The sequence below is a fragment of the Melospiza georgiana genome, chromosome 9 (assembly GCF_028018845.1).
Source record: "Melospiza georgiana isolate bMelGeo1 chromosome 9, bMelGeo1.pri, whole genome shotgun sequence".
NCBI classification, from domain to species: Eukaryota; Metazoa; Chordata; class Aves; order Passeriformes; family Passerellidae; genus Melospiza; species Melospiza georgiana.
In genome coordinates this window covers 4,291,207-4,309,476 of record NC_080438.1, presented here as the reverse complement: position 1 = coordinate 4,309,476, position 18,270 = coordinate 4,291,207, and the positions used below count along the sequence as shown (strand labels likewise).

Sequence of the window (18,270 nt, the reverse complement as noted above, 5' to 3'; positions counted from 1 at the left end):
TTTCTCCTGCCTTTTGCTTGGGGATGATGCCTCTGGGCAGCTGCCCTCTGTACATCCCCAGGGCTGGGATGGCTCCTGGTTTCTCCTCAAGCAGGAGGAGGCAGAGGAAGCTGCTGGAATAAAGTTGGCACGAGTTGCGGAGCTGCAGCTCCTTGCTGCTGACCGTGCCCGTGCTCCGAGCACGGAGACACACGGCAGCATCCCTGGGGACCAGGACTCCCGTGGGTGTGGGCCCCCTGCGCCTGTCCCCGATTCTCTCTGCCCTTTTATCCTTGTTAGGAATCATTAAGGAAAATGGTTGTTTTCCAGAGCCGGGGCCGGGGCCATCTGCTCTCCCAGCGCTGTCTAAATCCCCCTGTAACAAATTCATTGGGATTACGCTGCCCTCCCCTAATCCTGGCCCATCCCCCCGCGTGGGGGATTTAAAAGGATTAGAGCCCGGCCGATAATAAACTTTATTAAGGGGGAGGGGGGGTGTCAATCCGATTTGGAGCCTTTTTCTTGATATCTTCACTTTGCCCAGGTGGGAGGCTGGCGGCATGGGGAGGAGGGCGCTCAGCTCTGCCGCTGCGATCTCTGGCTCCTCCGGCCCTTCCTCCCTCACCTGCCCGTCAAATAAAGTGTGTCCTTCCGTCTTTCCTTTAGTGTTTGTGCGTGGTCCCGCCTCCAGGCGTTGCGGGGCTGGCATCCGCGTCCTGCCGGCTCTGTCCCTCTGGGCCTGGGGCTGGGGCCGGCCCGGAGCGGGGCTGGGGCTCCCCCGAGCCGGTGATGGATGGGCAGGGTCTGAGCGCCGCAGCCCTGCTGCCTCCTTCTCCTTGATTTCCCTGGGGGGTTCGCCCCCAGCATCAATAACGCCCCCCCGCCAGCTGCTCCCCTGTGTGGCATTGCGGTGTGGGGCTGCCCGCGGCCACCTCAGCCCCAAACGCCGCTGTGGGGCGGGCAGGGGGTGCAGCAGGTGCGGGAGGGGGGATTAGGGTCGGGGAGGTGGGCGCTGCCGGAAGGGGTTAGCGGGATGCCCAGATTAGCATCCCCGGCAGGCCCAAGCTGCTGTGCACGCAGGAAAAAGAGAGTCCGGTAAATGGACTTTCCGTAATCCTGTTTGGTGCAGTCCCGATCCTCCCGGGCCCGGCTCTCCCGGCCTGTGGCACCGGGCTGTCCCCCTCCAATACCGGGGAGCCCCAGTGCGGGGCACAGCGGGGCTGCTGCAGGCTCGGAGTGTCCCCACACTGTGTCTCCACTGTGTCCCCACTCTGTGTCCCCCTCTCGGGATGACTTGGGGACAGGTCCCCCCTCAGCCCTGCGCGGCTGGAGCTGCTGTGGCCACACTCGCAGGTGGCACAGGCTGTCCTGGGGACCCAGCCCGAGCCCCCGAGGTGCCCTCCCTGATGGGGTCACCCCTGCCCGGCTCTGCCGCGGCTCCCTGGGGCTAATTACCCAAATGGCCTCAGGGGCGGCCGCTATTCCCTAACACAATTTACCCTCAAGTGCAATTTAATTTTCCGCCAGGCCGGTGGCCAGCCCCCCGCACAGCCAGGCACCTTCCCAGCCCTTCAGCGCTCTCTCCCTCCAGCCCTGCCCGTCTTCCCTCTCCCTCCTCGGCACAGAAACGAGCCTTTCTCCGCCGGCATCCCCGCGCTGCGGCCGTAAAACCACCGGGGCTTCGCTGAGCGCCGATTAATTTTCAATTACAATTAGCAACGCCCCTGCCTGCGAGGGGAGAGGCTTTCCCTGGCTGCTGGTGAGTACCCGGCTCTCGGTGTGCTTGTCCTGCTATAGGGATGTGAGTGGGAGGGGGAATTATTGGGATAATTCAGACTTGGGGGCGGTGGGGCTCGGGAGATGGCTTCACGCCAAGAAGTGGCCGTGGCGGCGTTGGACTCGCAGGGATGTCCCCACCTTGTTCAGGAGGAGCTGTTTTGTCACACGAGGGGACTCTGGGAGCTGGGCTGACACCTGGCAAACTCGCTGCATGGGTGGCACAAAGCTCAGCGCCCTGGCACCTCCAAACCCGTTTGGGGTTTGCTGGTTGGGACGGAGCTGCACTCACACCCCCAGGCATGAGTCAGGACCTTATAGTTCCCAGTTTTCCTTATATTTCCTTATATTCCTTTACATTTCCCCAATTCTGCCCAGAAACCCCCTTGTTGCACCAGGGGACAATGCACAGATGTCCCCCTCTGTTCCACAGTGTCCAAGCCAGCCCTAATTCCAATGTGCCAGGGCTGGGGCACACAAGGGGAGGGTGGCTCTGTGCCTTGTCACAGGCTCTGGGATTTACCTGCCTTTTATTGACCATGAATCCCAGCAGGGAAGGGCTGGGAGCAGCATCCCTGCTCCTCTGTGGGTTTTGCATCATCGCCTCACGCCGTTCTGGTTTTCCCCTGGCTGCAGGGCCACAGGGCTCCAGGCAATGCCAAGGAAGGAGCAGGGTATCTGTGCCCCCCAAAAGTGCCCCAGAAATGCAACCTGATGAAAATCACCCTTCTGCAGGCTGGTCACCATCAAGCCTTAGCTCTGGTTTAGCTCTGGGAGGAGGAGAAAGCCTGGAGGGGGAACATTTCACACCCACCACATGTAACCCCCCTCTCTGGGCACCACCAGGACCCAGCAGCATTTTGGGTGGCACAGAGAGGGTTTGCTGGGCAAGCACCTCATGCTCATCTCAACCATGTCAGATGGGAAAAAAACAAACTCAAAAGAGACCAAAAAGCCCAAAGTGACCTAAAAAATCCCTAAAGAGACCAAAAGATCCCCACCAACATAAGGAACAGATGGACAGCAGGAAGGATGGAGGGGAACAAAGCCGTGCTACCGGGAGAGGAAGGGATGAAGGGGAAGGGATGAAGGCTCTGCCGGGGAGATGTGTGAGCCAGCACTGGGAAGATGCTGCTGGGGTGGTTTTTTTGGGGGGTGGCAGCCCCCCATCAGCAGGATGCTTCCCCAGGGTGAGGGCTCGGTGCTGTTCGGCTCCCTTTGCCCGCTCAGCGCTGCCAGGAGGGATCCAGAGCAGGGCAGAGGGGGCTGCATCAATCTGGCAAAGCAGAAAAATGAATGAAAATTGAATTCCCCGAGGAGAAGGGGGTGGAGGGAGCTCTTATCCCGGCTGAGAGATAAATCAGAGCGTGCCAAGAGAGCTGGGAGAGCGCGGTGACTCCCGGCAGCGGCGCGATAATGAGGGAAATAGGCTGGAAATGCAAAGCAGCAGGACGGGGCGGCGGTGGGGCACGGTCCGTCTGTCCGTCTGTCCGCGCGTCCGGCTAAACTGCCGTCAATCTGTCTGAAGGACCTGCCTTTCTGCGTGTCGGGAGCCAGGCTGGGGACTTGGGGACACGGTGGCCCTGCCCCAGGGGGCTGCGGAGCGCAGGTGGCCGGGGGCTGGCGGTGCCTAATGCACTTAGGAGCTGCAGCGTGATTTAGGGGATGGGACGGGATGGGATGGGAGGGGCTAGGATCCTCCTCCCTGGGGTGGGAAGCAGAATTTGGCGCTCGGTGGACTGCAGGGATGAGCTCTCTCCTGTATGAGCGCACAGAGCTGCCATATGAGGGGGAAGAGGGTTTGTTGGTAAAAATGGAGCTTTGGAGGGGTCAAACCCCAGCAGCTCATAGAAAAAAAAAAATCATTTTTTTTTCCTAAGAAACCATCAGGCTTAATACATTTCTTAGATTTTATTACTTTTATTTTAAAACATTTTTTCCCAGTCTTGTCCCATCCGCACATTTCCTGACGGGGCAGGGTTTCGGGTTTTACCAGCTGGGAAAATCCTCTTGCTAACAGTGTGGAAAGGAAGGCTTGGCATGGGCACACCTGAGCCATGCTCTGGGCTGGGTGAGCATCCTCCCTCACCTGCCAGAAGCTGCCTGTGCCGCCTCGGGAGCCCCGCCTGGTTCTCTGAGCAGAGCGGCACGGCCCAGCACATTTGGCACCCTTGTCCCCGAGCTGGTGGCACGGTGAGCACGAAAGGGCGATGCTGGGGGCAGCCACCATCACTTCAGCCCCATTTCGGTGACTTTCCTTGCTCAGCCCTCAGGTACCGCCACATCAGCGCTGGGGGCTGCGTTGTCTCAAGGCTCTCCTTCAGCAGAGCCCCACGGGGATCCTCACGGTGGCCCCACTTGGGCACTGCCACCCTTGTGCCACCCCGGCCATCGGGCTGCCAGGCTGGGCACGCTGCAGCCGGCTCTGTCCGTGCCGAGGTGTCCCTGGGGAGCCACCATTGGCACGGGCCCAGGGATGTGTTACAGCGCCCTGTGGAAGCAGGGCTGGAGCTCATGGTGCCGCGGGATGCGCCGCTCTCCGCCGGGGCCAGGGAAGGGCCCCTTGGCTTCCCCGCGGCCCGAGGGACAGGGCGGGGGCTGTGCCGGAGCGGGGACTCCCCAGTGCCTTCCATGGAGCGGGAGCGGCTCCGGGAGCCCCGGGAGCGGAGCCCGCCCGCGGCCTTGGGCCCGTCGCTCTCTGTCCCCCTCTGTCCCTCTCTGTCCCCCTCTGTCCCCCTCTGTCCCTCTCTGTCCCCCTCTGTCCCTCTCTGTCCCCCTCTGTCCCTCTCTGTCCCTCTCTGTCCCCCTCTGTCACCCTCTGTCCCTCTCTGTCCCTCTCTCTCCCCCTCTGTCCCTCTCTATCCCTCTGTCCCTCTCTGTCCCCCTCTGTCCCCAAAGGCACCGCCGGCCCGGCCCCGCCCCTTCCCCGCAGGCCCCGCCCCCAACGCACAAGCCCCGCCCCCAACTCCAGGCCCCGCCCCCAGCGGCGCGGAGCGGGCGCTGATTGGCTGCGGGGGGCCCGTCCCGCCCCCGCCCCCCTGCGGGCGGTGACGTCAGGCGCGCTCCCCGCAGGGGAATGAATGGGAGGCGGGCGGCACCGGCGGGCACCGGCACCGGGACGCGGCACCGGGACACGGCACCGGGACACGGCACCTCCCGCCGCCGGGCTCCGCCGGCCCGGCCCGCGGCTCTCCCGCCCCTCTTCTCTCCCCTCCGCCGCCCCCCGGGCCAATAAAATGATGCAAAGCTCTGCGCTCGCCGCCGAAGGGGCTGTCAAGGGGCTTCCCGAGATCCTCGGTGTGCCGGTGCAACGTAAGGACGCTTTTCTCTTCTCCCTCCTTCGCTCCCTGCCGCAAAGGCGGCCCCGGGCCGGGGGGCAGCGCCCTGCGGGCAGACAGGTGCCTCCGCTCCCGTTCGCTCCCGTTCTGCACTTTCCCTTCGTTTTCCCCAGCGCGCAGCGCCGTTCACGGCCGCGAAAATGCGGAGGGTGCGGGCGGGAGAGCGGAGCCCCGGGGCGGGCGGGCAGCGGGCGGTGCGGGCCCGGCCCCGACGGGGGGCACGGCGCGGCTCCGGCTGTGCGTGTGTGAGCGCGAATTCGAGTGTGAGTGTGAGTGTGAATATGAGTGTGAGTGTGAGTGAGTGTGTGCGGCCCCGGCCCCCGCCCGCCCCGCGCAGCGCACGACACCCGGCTGATATCGTTTATCGCGACAGGCGGCGGTGGGAAGGGGCCCAGGGCGGTGCGTGCGCGGCACCGGGATGGCACCGGGATGGTACCGGGATGGCACCGGGATGGTACCGGGATAGCACCGGGATGGTACCGGGATGATATCGGGATCGCACCGGGATGGTACCGGGATGGCACCGGGATGGCACCAGGATGGTACCGGGATGATACCGGGATGGCACCGGGATGATACCGGGATGATATCGGGATGGCACCGGGATGGCACCGGGATGGCACCGGGATGCCGAGCCCGGCTGAGCGATGCCGCCGCACCCGCGTCCATCCAGAAATCCCCTGCGTGTCCCCGTGGGTGCTGCAGCCCTGCAGCCACAGGTGGCGCGTCCGTGGGGAGCGGATGGAGCCCGTGGGGATGCTGGAGCCGAGCTGTGGGTGACCCACGGCGGGTGTCTGTCACCGCTGTGGTTCCTACAGGGCCGAGCCCCGCATCCCGCGGGCACGGTGGATGCCTCCGTGGATCCCGGTGGGGTTCGGCCGTGCCCCGGTGCGCCCTGGGGGAACCTCCTGCGCGGGAATTGCTGCTGCTGTTGTTATTGTGATTATTATTATTATGATGGTTATTTCTCCCCGTTGCCGGAATGGGGGGACCCCACCGGGGCCAGCGGGGCGATGCTCGGCCCCCTCCCCACAGCGGCGCCGAGAAAGTTGCGGGGAGGGCCCTGGGGCGGTGGAGGGGGCGGGACAGCCCGGCCGGGGCTCGGGGGGCTCGGGGGGCTCGGGGGGCTCGGGGGTGCCCGCTCCGGGACAGGCTCCCCCCGCTCCGGGCCCCGGCCCCCCGGGAGGCTGGAATTCGTTTTCCGTGCGTTCTCCGGTGCTGCCTCTCGCCGCGGGAGCTGCCGCCGTTATCCCCCGGTGCGGTCCGGTCCGGTCCGAGCTGCGGGAGGGTTGGACAGGAGGGCCCGTTCGGCCAATTCCACCGCAGCAGAGGGGAAGGAAAATCGCGGTCAGGGGCGCAGAGCCGGGGCAGGGACAGGGACAAGGACATTCAGCGTCTGTCCCACCTCCGTATCCTGAGCCAGGCCCGTTCCGGGTCGCTGGGTCACTTCTGTGGCCTCGGAATCCCTTGGTTTAAGAGAAAAATGAGGTGCCCAAACCACCGTGGAGCTGCATTGCCCCAGAATGGCTCCCTGATCTGGCCCTTCCCGGGCCCACCAAACTCCCTTGCCCATGACATTGTCATTCCCATGACTGATGGATAGCAAGAATTAGCAGGAAAGAATCCAACGAGATATTATTATTATTATTATTATTATTATTATTATTATTATTATTATTATTATTATTATTTTACTTTATAGCTATTATTATTACGAATATTGCTATTTGTATCTCTAGAAATGCTATTATTATTAACAACAACAACAATAATAATAATTAATATTATACTTATTTGTGCGCTAAAAAAAATGGCTGAAGGAAAGTAGATGAGGCTGGGGTGCTGGAGATCGTCCTCCTGTGGTTTTCCCGCTGCCCCAGGCTGAGCCCTGCGGCCGCTGCCAGCTCCCATGCTTTCATGTCGTGACAGATTTGGGGCCCGATCCTGCCTCGGTGCCACAGAGCACGAAGGAAATTCTCCCTGGGCTCCCAAGGAGCCCCCAGCAGCACCTCGATATTTCACCGCGTGTGAGAGGAAAATCCGTGACATTTCAATTTTTAATCGCTATTAAATCACAGTTTTTCCTCTCTCTTTAGCCACCAGTTAATTTTAGCAGCGGCCGTGTCCTACAGCATCTCCTTCTGCAGGATTTTGGGGAGCCTCTCCCGCCCCCCCGAAAGGCCTCGCTTCGCCTTGCAGACGGGATCGTTAAAAATAAAATCCCGAATATTATTTATGAATATTGTTTTGCAAATCTCTACCGGAGCCCAAACTTGTGCCAAAGGCTGCGGGAACAGTGCCCGGCTGCCGGCAGGCTCGGGCCAAGGGGCTGGAGCGGGGCAGTGATTGATCGCCGCCGAGAAAGTCGTTTGCCCGCAGCGCTGAAATGAATTGGAAGCCTTTTTAACATGTGAAGGAACGAGCTTTCCTCCCCGCAGAAAGAGTTTTGAAGGAATCCCGGACTGGCGCTTCCCTTGGGCTCGGTGCGGGCTCCGGTACCGGCGGCCCGGGCCCCTTTGGGCTCCGCTTTTCCCCGCATTCCCGGACACCCATGGGCTCCATCCCTGCCCCTGAGCGCAGCAGGACCCATCCCCAGAGCCGGGATTTGTTAGTCCGGAGCAGGACTCGGCCCCAGAGCCGGGATTTGTTAGTCCGGAGCAGGACTGGGCTGTTCGTGCCCCTCGGTGCCCGGTGCATCTCCCCCCGCTCCCCTTTGCGCTCTGGGGCATTACTGCGGCCCCCGGCCCGTTTGTTTCGTTCCAATCGATATTTCTCTAATTTTTCCCGTCGGGGAGAGGGCCGGGGAGGGGGGAATGGGGGAATGGGGGGATGGACCCGCCGCTGATAAATCACGGCAGCGCTGGGGGCCAGGCCGTGTCTCGGGTGTCCGTGCGTGGGAGGGAGCGCGGGGAGGAGGCGGGGGGGGATTGCGGATCTGCCCACGGGCTTTGGTGGGACGCGGCCAAATCCCGCCCGGGATGCACATGGGCTGTGCCCTCCCTTTGGGGGCAGAGGGGACCCCCAAATTCCCCCCTGGCACGGGGCGAGGTTGGCACCGAGGCCGCTGCATCGCCCCAATGGTGCCCGGTGGAGCGGGGGCACCCCATGGCTGTGTCCCCCCAGGAGGAGCATCCAAACCCCCCTGGGCGCACAAACTGGGAATGCTGGTGGGCAAAGACAGCCTGGGAGCGCCTCCTTCCCGACGTACCGATTGTACCCATTAACTTTATTCCTGTTCCATAAAATAATTCAGGTAAAACGAGCGCGATAAACGCGAGGCAGGGAGGCAGCTGCCTCTGTGTCATAGCACAAAGCAGGGTGCGGGGCTTGAATTTGAGGCATTTTCTCTCTGCCAACCAGAGGGACATCTCCTGGTTCCCCTGGCAGTTCCCCCTTTTGTTATTGTTGATATTACTTTTATCATCATCATCGTTATTATTATTTTATTATTATCATCTCGTGTGTGCACACAGGCATCATTGCAAACACAGGCACCTGTGCGTGGGGATGTTGTGGATCTACAGCGAAATTGGAAGGAAAATCGGTCTCCTCTTAAAAAAAATCAGTTTTCTTTGGAGATTTGAAGGGAGATATCCTGTTCTCGGCTGCGGTTGTTTGCTTGTTGAAACGGAGCCGCGTCGCTGCTTTTAGGAAGGGGAAATCTCTTTGTTGGTTTGCGAGAGTGTCGGACGGGTGCACGCAAACACCCCCGTGTTTACAGAAATCATCATTTAGACACAAAACGTGGCTCCCGGAGATGCACACGCGTTTGTGGAACGAGCCAGAAGGATTTCAGGATTTCCTGGCGCCGGTGCCAGCGGCGTTCGCGCTGCTCCCAAGCGGGTCCCACACACCCAGCCTGGAAATGCGTGCTGGAGGGAGGGCGGCGAAGCGCCCCGGGGTTCCCAAGGCAGGGAGGGAAAGAGGGACCTCTAAAGCCGTAGAATTATTAATTTTTAGTTTCTGGCGCAGTTAATGGGGCAGAAGCAGCGGCCCTGCTGTGGTCCGAGGGCTCAGGGATTGTCACTGTCCCGCTGGGCAGGGATGGCATCGGCTGCTCTCACATGGGGAGCGTGGCAGGACCCCAAAGGGTTTTGAGATAATGTTGTTCGAGGCTGGAACAATGTGAGATTTTCCTGTGCTTTTTCCTCCTTCCCCCCGCTCTTTATTTCCTCCTTTGCCCGTTCCTTCCTCTTCCCCCCGCACTTCTTTTCTTTTCCCTTCTTTTTCTTCCTTTCCTTCCTCTTTCTTTCCCTTTCTCCCTTTTTTCTCTCCCATTCTCCTTTCTCTCCCTGCCCCCCTTTTCCTTTTTTTCTTTTCCTCCCTTGTACCATTCATTTCCTCTCTTCCCTCACGTTTTTTTTTGTTTCTCCTTTTTGCTTTTCTTTTTTTTTTTTGTTTCTGCTTAATTTTCTCCTTCTTCCTGTTTCCTTTTTGAACCTTTCCTTCATTTTCCTTTTTTTAAAAAACCTTTTTCCTTCTTGTGATTTTTTCCCCTTCTTAAATATTTTTCCTTTAAAAATATTTTCCTTTTTTGATCTTCCTCGCTTTTACCTATTTCGCATCTCTTTTTTTTTATCCCTTTAAAAATCTTTTCCCTTTTTTATCTTCATCGCTTTTTATATATTTCTTATCTTTTTTTTTCCTTTTTAAAAATCTTTTTCATTCCATACCTTTTTCCTTCTTAAATAATATTTTCCCTTTTTTAAAATAATTTTCCTTTTTAAAATATTTTTCCTTTTTGGTAGTTTTTAAATATATTTTTTCCTTTTTAAAATCTTTCTTCCTTTAAAAAATGTTATTCTTTAAAAATTTTTCTGCTTGGTGGTTTTTTTTTTGGTTGGTTGGTTGGTTGGTTGTTTTAATATTTTTTTTTCTTTTAAAACCTTTTTCTTTTTTATTTTTTTCCCTCCCCGAATCCATCTGCTTCCCTGTGTGTGAGTCAGTGGGGGCTACATGCGCTGTCCCTGCTTGGTGGTTGTGCGATTCCAGAGGGGGGGAGAGGCAGGCAGAGAAAACACGGCCTGAAAAACGGGGTGAGGAAGGAAAAACCCATTCTGTGTGTGTGTGTGTGTGTCCGATCCAGCCGGGATCGGCTGTCCCGGCGGATTTTGGCAAAGCTTTTCAGAAGGGGACGTGCGGGGATTTGAGGGGTGGCATCCCCAAAACGCGCCGGGATGCGGCCGGGCAGGGATTTGGGATTTGGGATTTGGGGTGGCTGACGCTGCTGTTCTCTCCATCCCCTCCGGGCAGAGATCCCGCAGTGCGCCGGCTGCAACCAGCACATCCTGGACAAGTTCATCCTCAAGGTGCTGGACCGCCACTGGCACAGCTCCTGCCTCAAGTGCGCCGACTGCCACATGCAGCTGGCCGAGCGCTGCTTCTCCCGGGCCGGCAGCGTCTACTGCAAGGAGGATTTCTTCAAGTGAGTAGCACCCCCGAGGCAGCGCCTCCCTGCCCGCGCAGCCCAGTTTCAGCATAATTTCTCCAAAAATCTTCGTGCAGCTTGTTGGTGTTGGTGCGGCAATGAGGGGATGCCGGTGCTGTGCGGCGCTGCCGGGTGGATGCTGCTGTTGGGATGTGCCCATGGCAAAGCCCCGGATCTCGCTGCCGCTCCTGTCCCTGCCCCGTGCCGGTGTTCGGCCCTTCGGGGGTGGCACCCTGGGGCCGATCCATGGCCCCGCTCGGAGCTAGAGGGCAGGAGAAAGCCGTGCAAGGCTCCGACAGCGACAGCGCTGCCTCTTCCCTTCCTCCCGAGTGCCTCCCTCGCCTCCTCGGGATCTGATGATGCTCTTTCTCTCCCTCCACCTTTTACCTCTTTCATTTTTTTTTTTAAACTTTTTTTGCTCCCATTAGCGTGAAACCCTCATGTGATTGCCCTGGCAGCTGCCTCTGAGCTGTGCGGTGCCCCAGCCTTGGCATTTCCCTGCTCTAGGACACAGGACAGCCCGTTCCCCATTAAAAAACGGACTTTGCCTTTAGGATGCTCCGGTCTCTGGCTGCCGGTGAATTTTTGGAGTTTTCCCAAGGGATAGAGAAGGATTTTTGCTGGGGGTTGGATCCTGGTGCCTTTCAGGCCCTCGGGCACTAAAGCCACCCCTTGTGCCATCACCTCCCGCTCCTGAGCAGCCACACGGGCTGTGCCCACCACCCCATAGCACAGCCCTAAAGCCATTCCGGTCCGTCCCTAGACAGGACTCGCCTGCCTGGCCATCCCCGGGCTCTCCCAGATCCTCAGCAGGCATCAGGAGCAAAGATGCAGCTCGGATTTCTCCTTCCCGGAGACGGTCAGAGCGGCCACTCCAGCCCGGGTAATAACACTTCACTTCTGATATTTTCCAGCCTATTAATCTCCGAGTCGTTTAAACAGTCGCCCAAAAGGTGCGGGTAATCAATGTTAATTGGAGTTGAAAGATCAGCGACTTTCTCAGATGAGGTCCTGCCTGGATTATTTGGTGCCAATCAATAGCAGCGCGGCGCTCGCACCTCACCTTTCCTTAACCGCGCATTGATCTCGGGCTGGGAACCTGCAGGGCACGGGAGGATTTCAGCCCAGCTTCGGAGGTGCTTGGCAATGCAGGAGCTACTTTGGAAAGGATCAGATCGATTTTTTTTTTTTTTTTTTTTGGTCTTTTTTTTTCCTTCCCCCGAATTGCAGCTCTGGGTCCGTGGCTCTGTCCCGGGCGCTGTGTCCCCAGATGATGTGGGAGCACCCCGGGGTGTGGGGACAGTTGTTAAAATGGCTTTTACAGGTGAATTGGCAGGGGATGTGGGCTGCAGAATGGGCACCAGCTCAGCCTTGGGAGCAGAAAAGCATCCTCTGTCCATCCTTTTCCTCACTCACTTCTGCTTTCCTCCTTCCCTCCAGTCCCACCCTCCTCCCCTCCATTCCCACCCCGCCTCCCTTCATCCTCCATTCCATCCTTCCCTCATCCCTCCCTCCCTCTCTCTTGTCCATCTCCTCTCCACCCCTCTCCCTCTCTCCCCCTTCCTCTCCCACCTTCCCTCCCCTCTGGCTCCGGGAGAGCTGAGGCGTCCCCAGCAGATGTCCAGGGATTCTCCCTTTAGGGTACAAGCCCAGAAAATGACACAAACCAGGTTTTCCCTTCTCACCTTCTGCTTCCAGCACCCCAAAATCCTGCTGGCACCACCCGTGCCCATAACCTGCCACCCATCCCTTGTGACACCTGCGTGGCTCAGGGACAGCCTCAGAGTCCCAGCCGTGGTGGCTGTGCCCTGGATTTCCCGAGGGGATGAGCGGCCATGGGGCTCGAGGGTGATTTTGGAGCTGCTCAGGCCTCGGGGGACAGCCAGAGGTGCCTGGAGTGGCCGCACTCCCAAATGTCACTGCCTGTCCCCGCAGCCTCGGGCTGGGCCAAAGCCATTGGGGCGCTCCTGCTCCTGTTCCTGCTCCTTCAAAGCACACGGGGCAGATTTATTCTGAGCTTTGTCACCTGGATGCTCTGTGGGTCCTCAGGGCTGCTCTGGGGAGCAGGGGAGACCTCACAGAGCCCTGTGGAGCCAGTGGGAGGTGGGGATGTGCCCCAGCTCAGTCCCACAACGTTTGTTACCAAAAACACCTCTGGAACATTCGCTGACTTCTGCCTTCCTCCTCAAGGCACTTCATTCAGTGAATTCCCCTCTTGCACACTTCCTGCAGCATTCTTGCACACTCACATTCACTGCATGAGCCTTCCCCACTCCCTGCACAGTGTCCTGTGCCATCCTTGCACAGTTCTTTCACGCTGCTCCCACCTTCCTTGCACCGTGCTCCTTCCACGCTTCTCCTCCCACTCTCACCCACACCTTGCACCCTGCAGCCGTGCTGGCAGCTCTGCCCCACCCCACCCCACCCCACGCCCCTGCCAGGCCATCGTTATGGTGTAAGAGCCCCATCATTCCGCATTAATCTGGGATTCATCATGCCAGCGGGGCGGCGTAATTAATTTATTTGGTATTAATGTGGATGAAATATGTACTGTCCTTGCAGGGAAAAAAAAAAAAAAATCAGGCAGCCTATAAGCATTAGTTAAAAGAATCATTAAAATCAAACCTTGCTGGGCTCCATTAGGCCGCTCTCTCGCTCTGAGGAAGATAAACCCGCGCCGTGTGAAGTGTCACGCATAATAAGGTTGATCGCTGGTTTGAACTCTGCCCTGTCCCCAAACCCACCGGGCCGGGGGGCTCAGGGTCTCCCTGTTCCCCCCGCAGGCGTTTCGGGACCAAATGCACGGCGTGCCAGCAGGGCATCCCCCCGACCCAGGTGGTGCGCAAGGCGCAGGACTTCGTGTACCACCTGCACTGCTTCGCCTGCATCATCTGCAGCCGCCAGCTGGCCACGGGCGACGAGTTCTACCTGATGGAGGACGGCCGGCTGGTCTGCAAGGAGGACTACGAGACGGCCAAGCAGAACGGTAGGCGCCCCGAAAGGGCTGCCAGGGGCACGGCGGGTGCAAGGCGCGCTGCGGGCTCGGGGCGGCCGCTTCTGGGGAGGTTTTCCCCACGATCCGCTGCCGCTCGGGGCTGCTACCGCCTCCTTGGCTTGCAGATGACTCCGAGGCGGGCGCGAAGCGGCCCCGGACCACGATCACGGCCAAGCAGCTGGAGACGCTGAAGAACGCCTACAAAAACTCCCCCAAGCCCGCCCGCCATGTGCGGGAGCAGCTCTCCTCCGAGACGGGGCTGGACATGAGGGTCGTGCAGGTGAGGCCGCGGTGCCCCTGTCACCCTGCCCCGAGAGAGGGGCCATGCAGCCTCTGGGGGCTGGCTTTGGGGGTACAGGGGCGTCACAGGGGCATTGGGCGCCTGGAAGCCGGGCTGCAGGGGTTTAGGATGCTGGGTTGCATGGGGATGTGGGAGCTGGGGGGTTGGCATGCGGGTTTGCAGGGTTCAGGAATGCTGGGTTGCATGGGGGTGTGGGAGCTGGGGTACCAGGATGTTGGTATGCCAGGATGCTGGGATGCAGGGATTTAGGGGTGCTGGGATGGATGTAGGGGTGCTGGCATGGATGTAGGGGTGCTGGCATGGATGTAGGGATGCTGGCATGGATTTAGGGGTGCTGGGATGGATATAGGGGTGCTGGGATGGATTTAGGGGTGCTGGCATGGATTTAGGGGTACTGGCATGGATATAGAGGTGCTGGGATGGATGTAGGGGTGCTGGCACGGATATAGGGGTGCTGGCATGGATGTAGGGGTGCCAGGATGATGGAGCACTGGGTTTCACGGGTGCTGGGTTGCAGAGGCTCTGGATTGCAGGGCTGCTGCCACGCAGGACCGCCAGGGTGGCGGGGGTGCCGCGGTGCCACCGATGTGCCCGTTGCCCGCCGCAGGTGTGGTTCCAGAACCGGCGGGCCAAGGAGAAGCGGCTCAAGAAGGACGCGGGGCGGCATCGCTGGGGGCAGTTCTACAAGAGCGTGAAGCGGAGCCGCGGGGGAGCGAAGCTGGACAAGGAGAGCTCGGCCGAGGACTGCGGCGTCAGCGACAGCGAGCTGAGCTTCCGCGGTGAGCGCGGCGCCCGAGCGGGCCCGGGGGGACGCGGGGCCGGCCCCGGCGCTCACCGCCCGCCTCCGCTCTCCCTCCTGTCCCCGGCAGACGAGCAGATCCTCTCCGAGCTCGGCCACAACAACAGCAGCAGCAGGGTGTACGGCTCCGTGGGGGACGTGGCGGGCGGACAGTTGCTCAACGGCGGCTTCTCCATGGAAGGCACGGGACAGACGTACCAGGACTTGCGGGACGGGAGCCCCTACGGCCTCCCGCAGTCGCCGTCCTCCATCTCGTCGCTGCCGGCGCACGGGCCCTTGCTCAACGGGCTGGACTACGGCCTGGACGGCGGGCTGGGGCTGGCGCCCGGCGCGCAGGGGGTGAGTCACACGCTGCGGGCCATGGCCGGGGGGGGCCCCACCTCCGACATCTCCACGGGCAGCAGCGTGGGGTACCCAGACTTTCCCACCAGCCCGGCCTCCTGGCTGGACGACATGGATCACCCTCCCTTCTAAGCGCTGCTCGCCCCCGCCCCGGCCCCCCGCGCTCCCCCCGGCCCGCAAGGCGGCACCGAGGGCACCGCCGGCGGCTGAGCTTCCTGCCCGGGACGTCCCGTGGGAATCGGCCCTGCAGGGCTGCAGGGAGGGGGGACAGCGCGGCCGGGGCGGGGGATGCACGGATGCCTTTGGGTGTAAGCACAAGAGAGGACCCGGCCGCGGCGGGGCCGGCGGGAGGGAGAGAGGAACAACCGGGGGTGGCAGAGCCCATCCCGGCCCCGCGGAGCCCCGCAGCCCTGCCGAGCACCGCTGCTGTTCTCCAGAGTTATTTTTCCATATGGTGTTGAAGCGCCGCTCGGCGCTGCCCGGAGCCTCCGCGGAAAGAGAAGTCTATATTGTAGAAGGGTTTATTTTGCCGGGGGCATTGCCCCGATGCCCAGGGGCCGTCCTGCCTGCTCCTGGCCCAGCGGCCGTGATTTATCCCCGGGCATGCAGGAGCGTCGCTGCTTTGTACCGCGGTCACACGAGGGGAAGGAATAAAAACAAATCGCCTCCATCCCGGGATGCCCGCTGACCAGGCTATGCCATGGCAGGGCCAGCCGGGATTGCCTGGGGTGGCACCTGCACAGCAGCCACTGCAGGGGTGGGTGAGAGAGCTGGGCAACCTTTGCTGTGAGGGCATTGCAAAAAAATTCCTCCCATATATGGGGGAACGGGAATTTCATCAGCTGCAGCAGCCCTGCGTGGTGGTGGGAAGGGGAGATGGGGCTGTGAGATGCTCCCGGTGTGGGTCACCCTCCTCCTCTGGTGCCGTGGGTGCTGAGGGGTGGGTGCAGGCAGCCAGGGAGGATCCCGGCGGCTCTGGCACATCCCGCCAGCCCCAGGGTCTGCTCCTGGCCAGGCTCACTCAGCACCAGCCCTTGCTCACATGCCCGTGTCCCCCAGCACAGCCGCAGCCCCTACCCTCAGACATTCAGCCCCATGGGTAAGATCCAGCCCCACACTCTGCCCAGCTCTGCCCCAGCCCCACAGGGATGCCCTGGCCATGCCGTCCCTGCTCCCTCCCTGTCTCTGGGGTGGTGCTGATGATCCCAGGCTGCCCTTCAGGGAGGGCTGGGGGTGGATCCAGTTAGTCCAGGCTCCTTCCAGAGCTGTGGAGGCTGCAGAAGCAGAGGGAAAAAATACTAAAAAAAATAAAAAGAAAAAAAAAAAGAAAAGCCACACGAGAAAGCACATCACTGGTCTGTCCTGTCCTTCCTTGCCCCCCCAGCTGGGTGCCTTGGTGCTGCAGGAGCTGCCCCAGCTGCATCCATGTGCCTCCCCCTCCCCAGCCTTGGGTGCTGCTTCGTGCCAAGCTCGGGCCCTGGTGGGGAGGGGGACGGGGCAGAGCTGTGCCTGCTGCTCCCATCCCCCTTCAACAAGGCCAAATGCCTCCTCCCCTCGCTGTGTAAATTTTGTACAGTTCCAGAAAGTGAGAGTCTTCTTTCCTGGGGGAATAAAAAGGAAAAAAAAATAAAACCCAACAAAAAGAATAATAATAAAAAATTTTAAAGAATAAAACCTTATTTATTGCCATGTCTTGGGGGAGAGATGATCCCCCCAAATTGCCCCCGGATTCGGGCCCAGGGCGTTGCTTTTGTACCCTGCCTCAGTGTGTTGGCATGAGATGTGTACAGTCACCCCTCGCCGTGAGGGAAAGCGATGGCAAATAAACTCGGGATGCTTTTTAGCAGCTGCTGTCTTTGGGATTTTCTGTCTTTGGGATTTTCTGTCTTTGGGATTTTCTTCCTCAGTGGCAGGGCAGTGCTCACCACTGGCATCGCCTGCTCTGGCGCTGTTTGCTCTCTGGGGTCAGCATTGCCAGCTCGTGTCTGGGTGCTGGCACTGACGCCCCTGGGGGATGGAACAAGTGGCACTGGTCATCGTGTCCTGGTTTTTGCTGGGTGGGAATCTCCATGGCTGCCACATGGCAGCCAAGGTGGCACAGCTCTCCTGCCCCCTGGCAGCAGTGACAGTGCCTGGCCGTGCCACCACAGCATTCAGCGGGCACAGGTGAGATGGAAGGGCCGTGCCAGGCAGGAGGGGCAGAGGGCTCCAAGCCCCTCCATGGGCACCTGTGTGTTGGCTTTCTGTATTTTAATAATTTTAACATTTAATGCTTCTCAATTAAAGTGATTTCCTGGAGTAGATGCCAAGCTTAGGGCGAATGCACATTAACCACTTTCTGTATGGGTAGTTAAAGGCACCGAGGGATTTAACAGCAATCCGAAAGGCTGCTGGGGGAAAGGTTTGGCTGAATAAAGCAGATTATAAACAATAATATATGTCTTTCTCTCCTCCCCCCCACCCCCACCCCTGCTTTCTTTTTTTTTTTGGAAAGGCTCCAACCTCACAAACAGACCTAAAGTGCTATAAACATCTCCAGGGCTGAGCGCTCGGCCCCAAATGTGCTCTCTGAAAGCACCAGCACCGTGGCTGCTGCTTTTCATCCCGGCTTTAACAGAGATTTTTTTATTGCCCAGCATGTCCATCAAGCCAGGCAGTGGCTGTGCATTACTGCCCTGCAGAGAGGTGGCCTCGCTTGTCCCCAACCTTGGTGCCACCAAAGTCAGTGTGACCCAGAATTGGGGTTGGCATCCTTGTTTCATCTGCATCCGGGGGGAAAAGCACCAGGCTGTGATGAGCCAGCCTGCAGCTGCCCAAGGGGAGCAGGAGCCATGGAGGGGTCTTGCTTAATATGAAGTTATTGGGAAATAACCTGCCCAAGCCATTTTGTGCCCAGCATGGTGTGGTGGAGCCAGCACAGCGATTTTGTCATTGTCAGCAAACGCTGGCAGGAGCCACAGACACTGTGAGGGGCCAAAGCCACGTGTGCCCAGCCACTCCTTAGCCAAGGGAAAGGTTCCCAGCTATGTTCCTGAGGCTGGATGTGCTGCAGAACCCCATGGGCAAGCAGCTCCCTGTCACAGCCATGGAGATTTCCTCTGCTCCTCCCAGGCTGTGAATCTTGTCTGGGAAAAGCAAACTCATGGCAATATCCCACAGGGAAGCCATGGGCTCCTCAGTCACACACCCACCCAGAGCAGCAGCCTCCTCCCACAGCAAAAACCCAGCCCTGGAGGCTCCGTGGGCCCAGCTGGGATGCTGATGAGGCAGCACCAAACCCCATGATCATCCCACACCCACTCAGCCATGGTC

The 18,270-nt window shown here is 59.5% G+C and overlaps 1 protein-coding gene across 1 annotated transcript; it reads left to right on the top strand.

Moving 5' to 3' along the window:
- Window positions 1-4,976: 4,976 nt before the first annotated feature.
- Window positions 4,977-15,090, top strand: LHX4 (LIM homeobox 4). Its single transcript, XM_058030549.1, has 6 exons — window positions 4,977-5,067; window positions 10,347-10,518; window positions 13,305-13,507; window positions 13,642-13,796; window positions 14,425-14,596; window positions 14,687-15,090. Exons 1-6 carry the CDS (start codon window positions 4,992-4,994, stop codon window positions 15,088-15,090), a joined length of 1,182 nt encoding a protein of 393 aa, XP_057886532.1. The 5' UTR covers window positions 4,977-4,991.
- The last annotated feature ends 3,180 nt before the right edge of the window (window positions 15,091-18,270 follow it).

Bases quoted from the DNA above. Each gene is read 5' to 3' on its own strand.
- LHX4 (XM_058030549.1), top strand. From the start codon at position 4,992: ATGATGCAAAGCTCTGCGCTCGCCGCCGAAGGGGCTGTCAAGGGGCTT. The intron at 13,508-13,641 runs GTAGGCGCCCCG...CTTGGCTTGCAG, and splicing joins CGAGACGGCCAAGCAGAACG to ATGACTCCGAGGCGGGCGCG. The intron at 13,797-14,424 runs GTGAGGCCGCGG...TGCCCGCCGCAG, and splicing joins TGGACATGAGGGTCGTGCAG to GTGTGGTTCCAGAACCGGCG.